This window comes from Lepus europaeus, chromosome 10 (assembly GCF_033115175.1).
Source record: "Lepus europaeus isolate LE1 chromosome 10, mLepTim1.pri, whole genome shotgun sequence".
Taxonomy (NCBI): domain Eukaryota; kingdom Metazoa; phylum Chordata; class Mammalia; order Lagomorpha; family Leporidae; genus Lepus; species Lepus europaeus.
This window is the reverse complement of record NC_084836.1, coordinates 67,979,609-67,994,890: the sequence shown is the minus strand read 5'-3', so window position 1 is coordinate 67,994,890 and position 15,282 is coordinate 67,979,609. Positions and strand designations below refer to the sequence as shown.

Sequence of the window (15,282 nt, the reverse complement as noted above, 5' to 3'; positions counted from 1 at the left end):
TGGGGGCAATGGGGCGCAAATTAGATGCACTCATGGCTGCTCCATTGCCCCAGGGCTGTCTCCACGTCTTTTCCAAGACATTTCCAGGGACGGAGGCTTTCGGGGTGGGAGACGCCGCCTGGTAGCAGACAGGTCCTTGAGCGTGAACAGGCCCTGGGGAACGGAGGCTTCTGTCTAAGGTCCGTGGGTCCAAGAGCAGTGCAGGCGACTCCCAAAGAGAGCCCTTTTCTGCAGGAGAAGAGAGGAAAAGACGATTCCCCCCAACATGCTCTGGGCCCTTAGGTCTGGGGTTCCATGTCCCCAGTTCTCTTCCCTGCCTCCCATTCCACCCTGAGCATCCTTGGAGCAGCTGGAGTCTGCCCTGTTCCAGGACATCCCTGGCGACAGTGGCTGCCCTCAGGTGGGTCTGGGATTCCACCTTTCTGCCCAGCAGCCGGGCATCATACACAGCCCCTTGGAGATGTCCAGAGGCTCCCCCCCAACACCTCTTTTTACCAGTCCTGCCGGGGAAAGCATCCCAGGGGATGGCGGGGGGTGGGGGGCTGACACCACTTTGCCTTCCAGGCAGAATCAAGCTAATCATCCTAAGAGGGGTGACATTCTTCGAGTGGCCACTGAGTCCATGCAATTCTTAGGACAGCCTCCCGATGGGCAGATAAGGGCAGTGAGAAGCTGTGTTGGCAGGTCGCTCACAGGGGGACATGCCGGGGTTCAGTTCCAGACCTGGGACGTGTCTGTGCTGTGCTGCTCCATGGCAGAGAAGCCTGGGTTAGGAATCAGGCATCCGCTGCCTGCACGCTCTCTGTCCCTGGTCCCCAGCCCCTGGAGATCAGGAGGCTGCAACTCCAGACGCCTCTACGTGCCATTGTACATGGCTCCCTTTTTCCGTAGTCTTGACCTTGGTGCCCGGAGCAGTGGGGGAGGGGATGAGTGTTATGAGGACCCTCTGGGTGATGGTGGGGATGGAGGGTGTGTGTGTATGTGTGTGGGGGTCCTGTGGCTTATTGCTCGGCCTTGGGTGAGCGTCCCACAGGCGCGCGTGGGAAACTGGGTTAATGGCGAGGGTGAGGCTGAGACAGCCAGCCAGACAGACAGCAAATTGGTGCTGTAGGCGGGAATGAAATTGTAGGCAGACCCTTGAGGATGACGTTCCCTCGGGCTCTCCAGACACAGAAGAGCACCCCAATGGTGTCCAGGCCAGAGGGTGGGCACCGTGGTGGCCAGGACCACAGCCTGAGAGCAGAAATGGGGTGGTTCAGCCGACTCACCGTGGGCCACAAGCACCTGCTCCCAGAGCCCACCCGTGCAAGGCTGCCCACCCGGAACGTGAGACGGGACACAGACTCAGACATGACCCAGACAGCTTGGGACACTTTACAGCAGCTGCTACAGGAAGCAGGCAAGCGTCGGGCAGCTGCCGTCTGGGAGGGGTTGCCTCGTTCCAAGGCGGTGAGCCGTCTTCGTGGCAATCGCTCCCAAGACAGTCACTGCTTACCTTCGGAAGCCACCTTGGTCTTGAACTCATGCCAGGTGGTGGGGAGGGGCTTAGAACTCTTTAGATGAAATGGGGAAACCACTACCCCTCTCTGCCTGCCCTTCTCCCTGTTCCCCGCTGTCCTGCCTCTGCTCCCTGGGAGGGGCTGCGCAACATGACCCTCAGGGAGGGGACAAAGCCCACCAGTGCGGGTGCCTTTCTGCTTCCAAAGCTGCCGCTCCCACCGCCACTGCTGTAGCCACCACCACCCATGGAGAGGCCACCACCCCCCACTGTACCCTATGCTCCCAGACAAGGGGCTGCAGAGACAGGGCATGGTGTGCACCGGCTGGGCCTCCCTATGGCTCATCCCCAGGCCTGCTCCCCCGCCATCTCCAGCCCCCAAGAGCCTCAGGGAACACAGCTCTCCTGAGCCAGCACTAGGGAGGGTAGGCATGACCCCCCTCCCCACCCCACACAGCTCAGGCTGAGTACCTGTGCAGGGTATGGCAATGTCAAGGTCCTTCCCCAGATGTGGCCACAACGATCTCGACAGGCCTGAGAGGGCTGCTGTTGTCATTCACCTTCATTTTATCCAGGAAGGACGGGATGTGCAAAGGGAATACGTGGCTTCTTCGAGCTCACACTTGCCGGGAGCCAGGGCCTTGGGCTCCTGCGCCCTGTCCTGGGAGGCTCTTGCTTTGGATGCATCATGAGGCCTTGGATTCTGGGAGGCCCCTGCAGACGCCCATGTCACTGGTGTCCCTGAAGGCCATCTAGAAGAACCCCTCCTCGTGTGCCGGTGTGCACCCCTGAGAAGCTACTATTGAACTTCTGCTCCTGTGTCTCCAGCTGTCCCTCACCCACTGCTTCTGTGGCTGCCTCCCCCACCCCCTGCGGGGAGGAGGGAGGATTCCTGCTCCTTTTGGGGGGCTGCTTCCAGGCTTTCTCCCCCACCTCCCTCATGCATGGGACTCCCATGGCCAGTGCTCAGGGCTCTGCTGGTGCCCACCTGAGTCTCTGGATTTCTTACAACCCCTTCGTCCAGCCAGGGCACTCTGTGTACCCTCCCCTCTCCCCCGCCAGATCTGGCCTCCCTCTTAGGAGCGGAGGCTGGGCCACAGCAGCTGTCTGCTTGTTCAGCTGCTTTGCTTACACTCCACTGGGCTTGGGCGGCAGCGGGTGGTTGGGTGGCGTCTGATTTGTTCCATAGTGCAAGGAAAGAACGTTCCACCCTCCCGTGGCTGGGTGAGGTTCTTGGTGGGAATTTCAATCTGTCCACTGTCTGATGTGGTTTCTCCAGCTCTTGAATCTGGATTCAGTTGTCCACACCCTCCGGGCAGGCTGGGTTGGGTCTCTCTGGGGGCTGCATCGAGGGAACTGTGCAGCCTTGGGTGAGCCCCTTCCTCGTGCTGCTAATTTGGGTGTCTTCATCAGTCCATCTGCTCCTCAGCTTGGAAGGCCGCCTTGGCAAACAGGTGCAACCTTGCCCCTTAAATAAAATCCTGCCACCCCCGTACCTCCCACGCCCCCTACAGATGAACCAAGGACAGGTAAGTCCTTCGCGGCTGGGCTCCTGGGAATCACGCCTGTATTGGTGCAAATGAGGCTGGGTGGGGTGACAGGGATGGGAAATTCAAGAGCCAGTGCCACGCCAGTGCCTTCGGCTAGCTCTACACTTTGAACAACCTGGCTCCGTGTGGTTGAGATATCTCGAAGCCTGTTAGGTCTGCAAGGTGGTGGTGGTGGTGGGGTCTCTGTCTCTCTGTCCAGCCCAACCCAGGCCTGGAGAGCTTGCTGAGTCTCCTGGCTATGGAGCCGCAGCTGGAAGCTGGACTGGTCACCTCTTGCTGAGCGAGGCCCACGTTCCGTTTCTTCCCTAGGCAGCAAAAAGCTATCTCAGCTGGGTGATGGTGGTGGTGGTAGTGGGTGGCTCTCGCCCTAAACGTGCAGGCCGGGCAGCAGGGGGCACTCAGCTCTCCTAATGCCCCGAGTGGACCGTTCACTGCCCACTCCATGTCCTTGTGTTGGGCCAGGGAGCTCTTGGGGCTGGAGGTGGAGGCTGTTCCAGCTCCCACCTGAACCAGGCAGGGCGCCTTCCTCTCCTCCACCCCATCGGCAGGACCCCTGGTCCCTAGGAGGACGGGTCCAGGGACGTCATAGCCGGTCTCAGAAAAGCACAGAGGAATCTCCAAAGTTGCACTGGGCCAAGCTGCCCGCGAGAACTGGGCTTGGCTGCGTCAGATCAGGGACCACATCTCTGAGCCCGTCTTCCTGCCCTGCTCATCACATGGGGAACAGATTACCAGGGCAGGACCAGGCCTGGGGATGCTGGCCCGTGGCTGCAGCCCCTCACCTTCCCGGGTCCCTGGCCATGGCTGTGGACACGCCCACTGCTCTCACCCACACCTCCCTTCTCTAGCGCCTGGCCTTGGGTTCAAACTGCATCCTTGTCATGCTGGTCACTTAGGACGGAAAAGAAGCCATTGATTGGGGATTGAATTTGCACCGCCCCTGGTGGGCGGTCAGCCACAAACGTTATTTCTGTTGATTCTCACTATCACTCGGTGAGTGTGGCTGAGAATGAGGTCCCAGAGCCAGTGCAGGGGGGTGGGGATGGGGGTTGGAGCCCAGGGTGTGACCCCAGGATGCATGCCCTGAGCAAGGAGAGAAGCCTTGGCAAAGGGAAGCAGCCCCAGGCTCCCACTGCTATTCCTGCCCCCTCTGCTGCTCTGGGCTGCTGTCTTCACTCCCAGCCCCACTCCCCCACTCCCCTCTCAACCCCTCCAACCTGCTTCTGACTCAGGCCTCTCCCTTCCCTGCCACTGGACAGCCTGTTCAGCCCCCGGTCTTTCCCAGAATGCTGATGCGTCACTGCTGGTCAGTTTCAAGCTTGGTCCCCAGCGTGGAACCCATTCCTTCTAAGCCCACGGGGTGGCCCTGGGTGCGCCCAGCGCTGGCCTGCTGGGAGGTGCTGGGAGACACCTCAGCTCAGGAATGTGGGTGTTCCCAGATGTCTCATTGTGCCCGCAATTAAGGGCTAAGTGGCTCCTGAGCCTGCCCCTAGGCTGGCCTTTCATTCCTTCTCCCTGGCCTGTTATTTCTTGGCTCAGCCCCTTTGCTGTGCCCACTGTGTGTCAGTGTCCCTGGAACTGTCTGGTTTGGAGAGGGGAAGGCATGGCCTTGCGTAGCACACAGAGCAGCGGGCCGCCTGGCTGGGGGCTTCCGCCCAAGGGGGCATGGGCTGCCCGCACGAAGCAGGCAAAGTGTACAGAGACACCTGGGAGGTGCCCTGGGTAAAGCCCTGCAGCCCCTTGCATCTACCCATGCAGCCCTCTCAGCTCCCAGGGAGGGAAGGGGCACGGGCTGGTATGCTCCGAGCATTGTTTGCATGGAGCCCATGCGGGTGTAGGGGGACGATGGTTCTGAACTCCATCACCATAGCAGACAGAGGGGCTCGGACGCCAGACACATGACATGTGCAGTTTAATAGACACTGGAGCACCTGGAGACATGTGGGGGAGCCACCTGGCCTGGAGACAGCCAGCTTCAGAGACACAGGCTCGCCTATCGCCACAGCTGGAGGGAGCAGGGGGGCGGGGGGCTGAGTGTTAGCCAGGAGGGAGGGCAGGCTCCAGTGTGGCCCACGCGAAGCGAGAGTGCGGCCAGCAGCCTGGAGTAGCGGACAGGAGGGACATCAGCCCTAGCCTTCCGGGCAGCACAGTGGGGCCTTATGGAGGCAGACAGGGAGAAGGGCGCAGGTGTCTGGGCAGGAGTACAAATGGGCTGTGCTTAGTGCCTGTAGCTCTTGCGGCTTGATGATGTTGTGGAGACAAACTTGACGCTGGAGCCACCACCACCAAGGCCCCGGCTGCTACCAGCACTGAAGCTAGAGCCCCCCAGGCCGGCGCCCAGGCTGTGCCCACCGCTGCTGGTGAAGGAGTAGCCGCTTCCTCCGCTGAGACCCAGGCTTCCACCTCCAAGGTTGCTGCCCCCGCCGTAGCCGCTGGAAACGGTGGAGGTGACCACGGCTGCCGGAGGAGAAGTAATGGAGTCAGAATCCAAGGGGGTAGAAGAGGAGACACAGGAGCGGCCACCAGGACCTCTGTCCCCACGTCCTCGGGGTGAGGATGGGGCCTGGCCAGGCACCTGTCCTCGTCCCTGCCCCTCCCACCTCCTGTGCCTGCCGGAAGCTGCAGGTACATTTTATCTCTGAGCTGCGGGGCGGGCATTCTCACGGGGATGGGCAGGGGGCGTGGCTCCTTTCCTCCCTTCCGGGATTTGCCTCTTCTCTTTCCAGAACCTACTGGAGACTTCCGTGGGGAGCTGTTCCAGCCTGCCTGCCTCTCTCCTTTGGTCCAGGGCTCTGGCTCTGAAGGCCTGACTTCCTCTGGGCAGCTCCTCTGTGGCTTACAAGCTCCGCCCTTGCTGCCATGCCCCCCAGCCTGGGCGCTCTGACCCCGAGGACATGTGGGTGCTCAACAGCCCAAGTGACAGAGGAGCCACAGCTATCACCTCGACCCCTTTCTGCCTCCCAGCTGCTCCGCTCCTAACTCAGCCACGGATCCCCTTAAACACACCCTACTGGGAGCTCTGCAGAAGGAAATCTGAAGTTAAAAATGGACTCTGATGGGATGGGTTGTGTCCTCCAGAAACTGGTACTGAAGCCGGGGTGCCTGGTGCCTGGGAACGGAGACCTATTTGGAAATAGGACTGTGCAGGGGGCGCTAATCCAGTGAGGCTGGCATCCTTAGAGACAAAGGTGAGTGTTGGAGGAAAGACAGACCCCAGGGACTCGGCCACATGACCGCAGACTACCCACGGCAAGCACCAGCAGCTAGGGCCCCCCTGTAGACTTCAGATGCACCCCGAGCATGGGCTTGCCCTGTGGAACTGTGGGAGGCTCCAGTTGTGTTATTTTAAGGCCCCTGGGTCTGGACCCTGGACACTGATGCAGACTTTCATGTGTAAAGGCAAACTTCTGTTCCCAAACTTCGTTTTGAGGGTCTCTGGAGTCCCCAGACAAAGGCACTAGGGAAGGAAGTTGCCTGGGTGGGCACAGAGGACACTGCCTTCTAGAACTTTCTGCCGGGACAACCAGTTGCTCACTGGATCCCACGTCTAAAAAGCTGAGCCCTGTGTGAAGTGAGAGTTGCGAGAGTCAGGTTCAGGGGGCTCTGGATGCCAGCTCCGACTCACACGGGGGCCGGGGCTGGCGGGAGCTGCTCCAGCCCGCCGCCGCCTCCTGTGTCTCTGCTGCCCCCACTGCCCGGACAGGTGTCGGCAGCTGTCTGCGGTTGAGCTCCACAGAGCTGAGCCAAGCAGCGGGCATTCTGCTCACATGGTTCTGGGAGAAGCCATCTGACGGGCAGTGTTCCTGGGCCTGATGGGAAGCCTGCCCAAGCAGACCCTAAGTCCTGCTCTTGGAGCCCAGGCAGGGAAGGCATGGGATTCTGGGAGGTGGAGGTGTGGCTGCAGGCAGACCAATTGCAGCAAAGCCCCCCCAGCCCTTCCACGGTGCTTGCACGCTCAGCAATGTCACGACACTGACATTCGGGAGTGTCTCCTTCCGTGGCTTTCTCTGCAAGGGTCTCAGAAACTCCCACCTCAAAGTGGACTCTGCCTACAGGGTGCCCCCAGGGCCCCACATCCTCCCCCTCCCACGGGCCCACCCCTCTGTCCCCCCCCCCCCCAGCCACACAACACCAGAAGGATGTGATACTCACAGATGTTAACTGGGGAGACTCCTTCTCCACTCAGCCTGGTGGGAAGGAAGGCAGAGGGAAGGTTACCCCATGGGCAGGGCTGGTTTTGTGCTTGTCTTGAATACGTTTCAACCCCGTTTCTCATGTGCACTGTAGAACTTGTCTTAATTCCAGCACTCATAAAAACCACAATGTGGGGAATGAAATCATGTGCAGCGTGAGGTCCATGGGGGGTAAACCCCGCAACCCCAGAAACAGGTTGTGGGTTTAAGTTGGTCAGACACATTAAGGAAATTAAAACTAATCACAGACTGGTGTTAATGGGGAAGGGAGGGCTTGACTTGGAGCAGGAAGGTTTCTCTTTCAACAAAGGACCATTGTCAGGCTCTGGCCATTGTAGACGTGGAGAGCAGCTTGAATCATAAAAATAACAAAGCAGTAGCCCATCTATTGTCCTAGCAGGTGGCATTCATTCACAAACACACTTAGAACTTAAACCAGAGCTAACACTTCCTGAGTACCTGCTTCTGACATGGTGATGCTCGGTTGTTACAGAGGGGGTGTGGCGGCTCAGAGAAGTCAGTCAACTTGCTCAGGGTCACGAAGCAGGATTTGAAGGTCAGGTTCACCTGACTGCAAAGCCCAAGTGTTTGGCCACTGAACCAAATGGCAGCTAACAGGTATTGGACCCTTGAGTGCCCCGTACTGTTCTGAGAGCCCTGTGTGTGTGCGGTCTCTTAATTAAACCCTGCTTTTTTCCAAGCTGGATGAGGTTGGAGCCACTGTGATCCCCATTTCGAGAGATTCAGTAATGCTCCCTTATTTGCACAGCTGGTCATTGGCCAAGGTTAAGCTCCCACAAGCACTGGAGGTGGTGCAATGTGGGCTCTTCAAGCTATCACTGAGGAAGTGAGGGCAGAGCGGGAAGACTGACTTCCCCAAGGTACACAGCCTGTTAGCGGTCAGCCCGGAAGCCTGGATGCTAGGGCCTAGGACAACTGACTCTCAGTCCACACAGCGCTTTCCACCGTACTGAGAGAACTGTGCTGAATGACCAAATCCAGCCTTCGAGAGAGCCTGACCAGACCCTAGATGTCTAATGCGTGCAGAGTGTTGCTGCTTCTTGGAGGATTGAGGCTGGGAGGAAACTGTATGTGCAGCTCCACCTGCATTTGGCTTCCTTTTCCAGGAGAAGAGAGGGGGCTGCCGCGGCCCGAGCCCCTGGCTGGGAGCGCCCCTGCTTTGTGGAGGGAGCTGGTGCAGCTGTCCTCACCTGCACTCCTCGCCCTCCAGCAGCTTCCTGTAGGTGGCGATCTCCACGTCCAGCGCCAGCTTCACGTTCATGAGCTCCTGGTACTCCCTGAGCAGCCGTGCCATGTCCTGCTTGGCCTTCTGCAGGGCGTCCTCCAGCCCCTCCAGCTTGGCCCGTGCATCCTTGAGGGCCAGCTCCCCGCGCTGCTCGGCGTCGGCGATGGCTGCCTGCAGGCTGGAGCACTGTGAGCAGAGGAGGAAGCCGTGAGTTTTCCCCGAGGCCCGGGGCTTTTGGGTAGGAGTACTATGGGGTGGCAAAAGCGCCCAGAAGAAATGCGAGTGCAAGGAGCTCGTAGCCCCGCCCCCACGTACCTGCTTCTTCACGTTGTCGATCTCAGACCTCAGCCGCTGGATCATGCGGTTCATCTCAGAGATCTCTTGCTTGGTGTTGCGCAGGTCATCACCGTGCCGGCCTGCCGTGACCTGTAGCTCCTCATACTGATAGAACCAGAGCGGACTCAGCGCCGAGGCCAGCACCGGCCTCAGCACTGCCTGTGCCCCAGCAGGTCTGCTCGTTACCCAGTCATTCACGCATCCCCTTGCTCACCCATGCAGGTGGCATTTCACAAGTGCACGTACTTGCTGGCGGGGGGCGTCTAGGCCCTGGGGATACTGCAAAAGACACAATCAGGCCCCTGCCCCCCACAGAAGCTAACAGACGTCGGCCCAACGAGTGCATTATGGAATTTATGGTCTCATACAAGCATAAGTATCCCTTTTGAACCTGCTCCTGGGAGAACATACTAAAGGCATCTCATCTGACCCAGACCTGGGAGTGGGGGATGGGTTAAGAGGAGCTTCCAGGGCCTGAAGGCTGGAGAAGGAGGGGCCTTCAGGGCCAGCTTGTGGGGAGACTGGTCCAGACAGAGGAAAGAGCCTATGCGAATGAGGACAGGTTTGCTGGGGGCAGGACGGAACACGGTGAGCTCTGAGTATGAGAAGGCACTTTGGTCACTGGCCGTGGGGAATGGGTGTTGCTGGGGGATAGGGGGGATATGCACCAACCACGCCCACCAGCCTTTGCTAGTCCTCTGAACCCCAGGCTGAGAGATAGGGAGGGGTGCAGGGAGGCGGAGTTGGGTGGTGCTGAGGCCTTGCAGAAACGACCCCCTGGTCTCTGACCACTCCCAGTGTCACAGTGCACGGCCACCCATTCGGGAGAACCGGCCCCACACACACTCTGTCACCTCCAGGGGCCCCAAGGGTTTTGCTGTAAATGTCCACCTCTCCATCTCGGGGTTAAGTTGCTTCGGTCTTTGCTTACCATCAAGTAGCTGCCTCTGCACCGTGGGCCCCCGGCCCCTGACACCTCCCTTCCTTTCTACCACGCTGCTGACCAGCAGGCACAGGGGCAGTGCACAGAGCAGGACCAGGAGCAGCTGCCCCTGCTGAGGGAGTTGGTCTCCTACAAGGCCAGACTTCCTTCTGGCCAACTGAGCCTTTGGACAGTCTGTGGTCATCCCAGGCTCCCTCTCCCTGACTGACCTCACACTCAGAGAAATGCTCGTTCCTGTCTTCCATCGGCTCCTGGCTCCTTGGCCAATCTTTCACCTCTCACTGCTTCCCCACGAGCTTAGACTCCCACCTCTGCCATGAACTTGTCATCCATGAGACCTTTCTCTGGTCCCTGGTTGTCACCTCCTGTCCTCCCAGAATTTGTATTCTCTGTAGCTTGCACATCAGCAGCCCTATCACCCTGCTTGTTCCAGGGTAGGGGCTCAGTAACTATGCATGCAATGAACAAGCCCTTGTAAAATGGTCATGTGACTGTTTCCTGGTTGCTCTGGAGCTGGCCCCGCCCCACTCAGATGCTGTGCATGGGGTGGGGGCCCCACAGGTGTCCTCCTGAGCACCCTGAGCTGTTCTGATCATGTGGCTGTGTGCAGGGCTGGCTGTCCACTTGTGTTCAGGCCAAGCTTGCACAGTGTCAAGGTTGTTCCTGCCAAGTTTGGAAGGGACAGAAATCCTCACGCGATTTCCAAGGTTCGTGGCTGGTTTCTTGAGAATGCTAATCCTAGGACCAACGGCAGAGGAGCCCACGCTCACCTTGGTCTGGTACCAGGCCTCAGCCTCGGCGCGGCTGCGGTTGGCGATGTCCTCGTATTGTGCCTTGACCTCGGCGATGATGCTGTCCAGGTCCAGGGAGCGGTTGTTGTCCATGGTCAGCACCACGGACGTGTCGGAGACCTGGTTCTGCATCTGGGACAGCTCCTGCATGTGTGTGTTGGGGGGACAACCAGCCCGGCATCACCCATGGCAGGGGTTCTGCCAGCTTTCCCCAGCATCCCAGACCGTGCCACCCGGGGGAAGTTTCTATCCATGGATCAGTGTGGCGGTGGGCGTGTCCTCCAGCATCGGTCCTCTGAGGCCCTATCTGTGCGTTTTCCCTGAGCGTGAAGTGCGAAAGGCTCCTCTGGATCTGCCCTATGTTTGTGCACAGGCAGGAAAGTTTTCTGCAGGACCGAAGGGAGTTCAAGGCGGTGCTGTCCCTTCACTGCCTGTCTTGGTCCCCCTCCCCCAGGCTCAGGGCCCTGCCTCTCAGAACGAGGCATCTTCAGAAAGAGTTTGTTTTTTTTATTGGACTTTTCTGGGAAACAGAAGGGAGCAGCTGGAGCAGTCTTGATCCCTGGGATGGATTACCTAGGACCTTGAATTTGAGAACCAGCTGGGTTGCCCTGCCCTGGAGCCAGGGGGCTAGGGGGTGGGGGGAGAAGCCTCAGAGCTGGGCTGTTGGAGGTGACAAGGTTCCACATGGCTCTCTCTGGTCCCTCCTGTTCTCCAAGCCCCCAACTTGGTGTGTCCCAGGGAAGAGGCTGGGCAGAGATGCTGAACGCCGGCCACCTGCTGTACCTTCTTTCCCAGAACCCGCGAGGGACAGAAACATGGCAGCACGCTTACCGCCTCGTACACCATGCGGAGGAAGTTCAGCTCGTCCGTCAGAGTGTTCACCTTGGCTTCAAGCTCCACCTTGCTCATGTAGGCGCCGTCCACATCCTGGAACCACAAGCAGCACGGGACACCCTGCTGAGACCCCAGCCCTGCATCGCCGGTACAGAACCAGCTGGGCGGATGCCTTCCCGGCCCATCTGCTTCAGGTTTTAGAGAAATCTGGCTCTGGCCATGGCTGGTTTCTTAGAACCGCCCCGGGGCCAGCAGAAGCCCGAGAAGCACCCACAGGGCCTGAAACATGGAGTCGGCATCTGGGCAGTTTCGACATTTCTTGAGGGGAGCCCAAGGTCAGCCCACTCCCCACCCCAAGACTCAGCTGCGTCGCCTCCTCCACCAGCCATTCCCACTCACCTTTTTCAGAGCCACAAACTCGTTCTCAGCAGCCGTGCGCTTGTTGATCTCATCTTCGTACCTGTGGGGACAGAGCCGAGGGGGCGTGAGGTTGGGCAACGGCGCCTTTCAACTCTTATGGGCCGGTGTGGCAAGAGTTCAGCGCTCTTCCGCTGACCCCTGTGTGGCTCCGGGTGAGTCACTTAACCTCCATCCTCCCTCCAGGAAAGGAACCTGCCTTCTTCGCCAGATTTCTTTTTTGTTAACGTTTGTTAAGACTAGAAGCTAAGTGTGGAACACATAGGAACAGACCCAGGTACTTAGGGAATCCGAGTTCTTTCTCAATGCATGATTCTAATCTTAAAATGCTCTGTGCTTGCCTGCACCTGCTGGAACTTGGTCCATTCGGGACAACATTCCAAAATGACCTTCCGTCATTTTCCAAGAGGCTTTTTGTGATCAGGTGTAGTTGGGACTCAGCAACCCAGGGTGCGCCAGCTAAGGGGCTAGCTGGGGCCAGCCCTCTGCCCTGGTTGGCCTTCTGTGGTCTGGAGCCTGTGCAGTCCACATTTGCCCGATGAGTTGCTGATACCATTGGGGGAATTTGAGCAGTGTCAGTCAGTGAGCCATACCCACGGAGCCCAATAATGACCCAGAAGTGAAACAGCACTGGGCCATCCCGAGCCAGCCCTGAGGCTTTGCTGGACACTACTGGCAGTCCTTATCGGTCACGGGGATGGATACGAGTAGGCTGAGGTGGAAGTCCCTTTGTTACCCGGTGCCATTCCATCTTTACCCGATGGCTCCTGGCTGATACTAGCGTGGCACTGCTCGGGTCCTGGGATGGCTGCAGGTGACAAAGCCTGTGTGCCACATGTCCCACTCACCTGACTTTGAAGTCCTCTACGACCTCCTGCATGCTCCTTAGCTCGGAGTCCAGCCTGCCCCTCTCGGCGGTGACACCATCCAGCCGCCGCCGGAGGTCGTTGATGTACGCCTCGAAGAGGGGCTCTAGGCTGTGCCTCACCACCCTGGAGCCCTGCTCCTGCAGCAGGTTCCACTTGGTCTCCAGGACCTTGTTCTGCTGCTCTAGGAACCGTACCTGGAACGAGAGTTGGACAGAATCAACGAGGCAGGCAGAACTGGACACTCCTACACGTAAGGGAGGCAAGAAAAACATGTCTCCTTCACCTGATGTGCGATGGTGGAACTGACAGCTCCAACCCCAAGTGGGGAAGCCCGTGAAGCCACTCCAGGGGCCCCTGGGGCTTCCATAGAGTTGGGGCTATGGGTGGGACCCACAGTCCCCGATGGGGGAGCCTCTGCTGCCCGGTGGGTTCTCAATGCCACCTGCTATGGGTTAGGGGTCATTTGCCCTGGGGCGGGGAGGTGGTGGAGTAACATCATTCTTCCTTGGTGCCAACTCTGCACCTGCCCACCTGACTCCTCAGGAGGCTGGAAATGGCCCAGCCATGGGTGGTGCTTGGCGAAGACATCTTTTCCCATAGGGAGGCCATTGCAAGCGTTCATTGGACCCTGATCCCAGCAGAATAGAAGCTGTTGGCTCACCTTGTCGATGAAGGAGGCGAACTTGTTGTTGAGGGTCTTGATCTGCTCCCTCTCCTCTTTCCGTACCCGCTGGATGCTGGGGTCGATTTGCAGGTTGAGGGGTGTCAGGAGGCTCTGGTTGACTGTGACCTCTTGGATGCCTCCAGGGGGGCACACGGGGAAGCCGGAGCCCCCGTAGCCACCACCTATGCCACCCCCATAGCCAAACCCATTGGTGACCCCAAACCCACCACTGGCCCTGCTGCCAAAGCCACTTCGGAAGCCGCTCCCACACGCACCAACAGAGACCCGCTTGGAGCCCCCTAGGTTGTAGAGGCTGCGGCTTCCGAAGCCGGACCCAGAGCCACTGATCCTGCCCAGCCCCGTGTTGCCACCTGCGGAGCGGGTTACGGAGACAGCGCTGAAGCGGGAGCGGCCGGCGGCTGGGGTGGTGGCCGAGGCGGCACTGAAGCCCCTGCGGCTGCCCGTCTGGAAGGTGATGGTGGACTGCCGGGACATGGCGGGGAGGGAGGCTGGCCGGGGGAGCTCCTGAGGTAGGCACGTGCAGGCAAAGAGCTAGATGGAGAAGCTGAGAGCTGCCGGAACCCCAAGGCCCCCTGGGCTTTTATGTGCTTGCAGGAGGGGCGTGGTCTGTGCTAATGAAGGGACCTTGCTGATGGCATGCCCTAGGCATCCACAAGCCCTGAGCTCACACTCAGCAGCCCCCTGGCAAGCGCCGTGCCGCAGGTTGGTTGGCTCCCGGCGGGGCCTCCCTCCCCCACGTGGAAACTTCTTTCCAGTTGCAACTTGATCAGCAGACGGAATGAGAAGCAACTTAATTGCTTTCCGTCATGTCCTAATCATGTGTCTTATAATCGACTCATAAAACTGCCTTGTTTCTGTACCGCTTTTTTAGGCCTGGGACCAGCTCCCTGGCTGTCCAAACATCTTGTGTCAGCCCAAGACCTGGCGACTCACTGGTTCCTGGGCCTTGGTCCCTGCTGCCTCTGTCCGAGTGTTTCGTCAGCAGCTGCTGCCCGGCCCCGCCCCATCACGCTGTCCCCCAAATCCTGGAAATCCCACTTCACACTCAATGGTTCATTGGAAGTGGCTGGGTTTAGCTGCCCCTTTATGGGGCCCGTAGGCCTCCAAGTCTATGGTATAGGCCACGCCTGAGTCCCTGGAGCAGAAGCAGAGACAGGTGTGTGCCGGCTTGCTCCAACGCTGCGACTACCCGGGGCCGGCTTTCCCTCTTCGGTGGCTGGACAAGGTGACAGTAGGAGGACTTGGGTTTGAATCCTGGGCTTGCCAAGGACTCAGCGGCAAGGCCTTGAGTCCCAAAACCCGGCTGCTCCACTTCCGATCCAGCTCCCTGCTGATGCACCTAGGAAAGCAGCAGAGGATGGCCCAAGTGTTTGAGCCCCTGCATCCACGTGGGAGACCCTGATAGAGTTCCTGGCTCCTGGCTCTGTCTGGCCCAGCCTTGGCCATTGTGGCCATTTGGGAATGAGCCAGCAGATGGAAGATCTCTCTCTGTCTCCTTTTTTCTCTGTCACTCTGCCTTTCAAATAAATAAAATAAATCTTAAAAAAATAATAGGCTTAGGGTCCTGCAAGGAAGACAAGATGGAGGTATAGAGGATCGCTTCTGAACAAGGCAGAATAAACTGAGGCAGCCTCCCACCCCACCCCCACCCCAGCTACGTCTGAGGCTGCCTTATCCCAGAAGTCCTCTGGGCTGGCTGCTCCCAAGCAATCCCAAGTTCTCCACTCCTGCTTTTCCTTTTTTTTTTTTTTTTAAGATATGTTTATTTCTTTGAAAGGCAGAGTGAGACAGACAGATGGAATGGAGAGAGAGAGAGAGAGAGAGAGAGAGAGAGAGAGAGGTCTTCCATCCACTGGTTCTTTCCCCAAATAGCTACAATGGCCAGAGCTGCGCCGATCTAAAGCTGAGAGGCAGGAGCTT

General features: G+C 58.8%; 1 protein-coding gene across 3 annotated transcripts; it reads right to left on the bottom strand.

The window, feature by feature from the left end:
* Positions 1-5,013: 5,013 nt before the first annotated feature.
* KRT75 (keratin 75) lies at positions 5,014-13,836 on the bottom strand. 3 transcript variants are annotated; one of them, XM_062202187.1, is made up of 9 exons: positions 13,339-13,836; positions 12,657-12,871; positions 11,791-11,851; positions 11,389-11,484; positions 10,531-10,701; positions 8,803-8,922; positions 8,453-8,673; positions 7,201-7,235; positions 5,014-5,505 (listed from the first exon to the last, which is right to left on the bottom strand). In XM_062202187.1, exons 1-9 carry the CDS (start codon positions 13,834-13,836, stop codon positions 5,267-5,269), a joined length of 1,656 nt encoding a protein of 551 aa, XP_062058171.1. In that variant the 3' UTR covers positions 5,014-5,266. The 3 variants fall into 3 exon arrangements, with proteins under 3 accessions (XP_062058171.1, XP_062058170.1, XP_062058172.1); XM_062202186.1 differs by having other exon boundaries at positions 8,803-8,928; positions 10,537-10,701; XM_062202188.1 differs by lacking the exon at positions 8,803-8,922 and having other exon boundaries at positions 10,537-10,701.
* Positions 13,837-15,282: the final 1,446 nt, after the last annotated feature.

Coding starts and splice junctions, on each gene's coding strand:
- KRT75 (XM_062202187.1), bottom strand. CDS start 13,836: ATGTCCCGGCAGTCCACCATCACCTTCCAGACGGGCAGCCGCAGGGGC. Junction 12,872..13,338: donor TCGCCTCCTTCATCGACAAG/GTGAGCCAACAG, acceptor CTCTCGTTCCAG/GTACGGTTCCTAGAGCAGCA. Junction 8,674..8,802: donor TCGACAACGTGAAGAAGCAG/GTACGTGGGGGC, acceptor CTCTGCTCACAG/TGCTCCAGCCTGCAGGCAGC.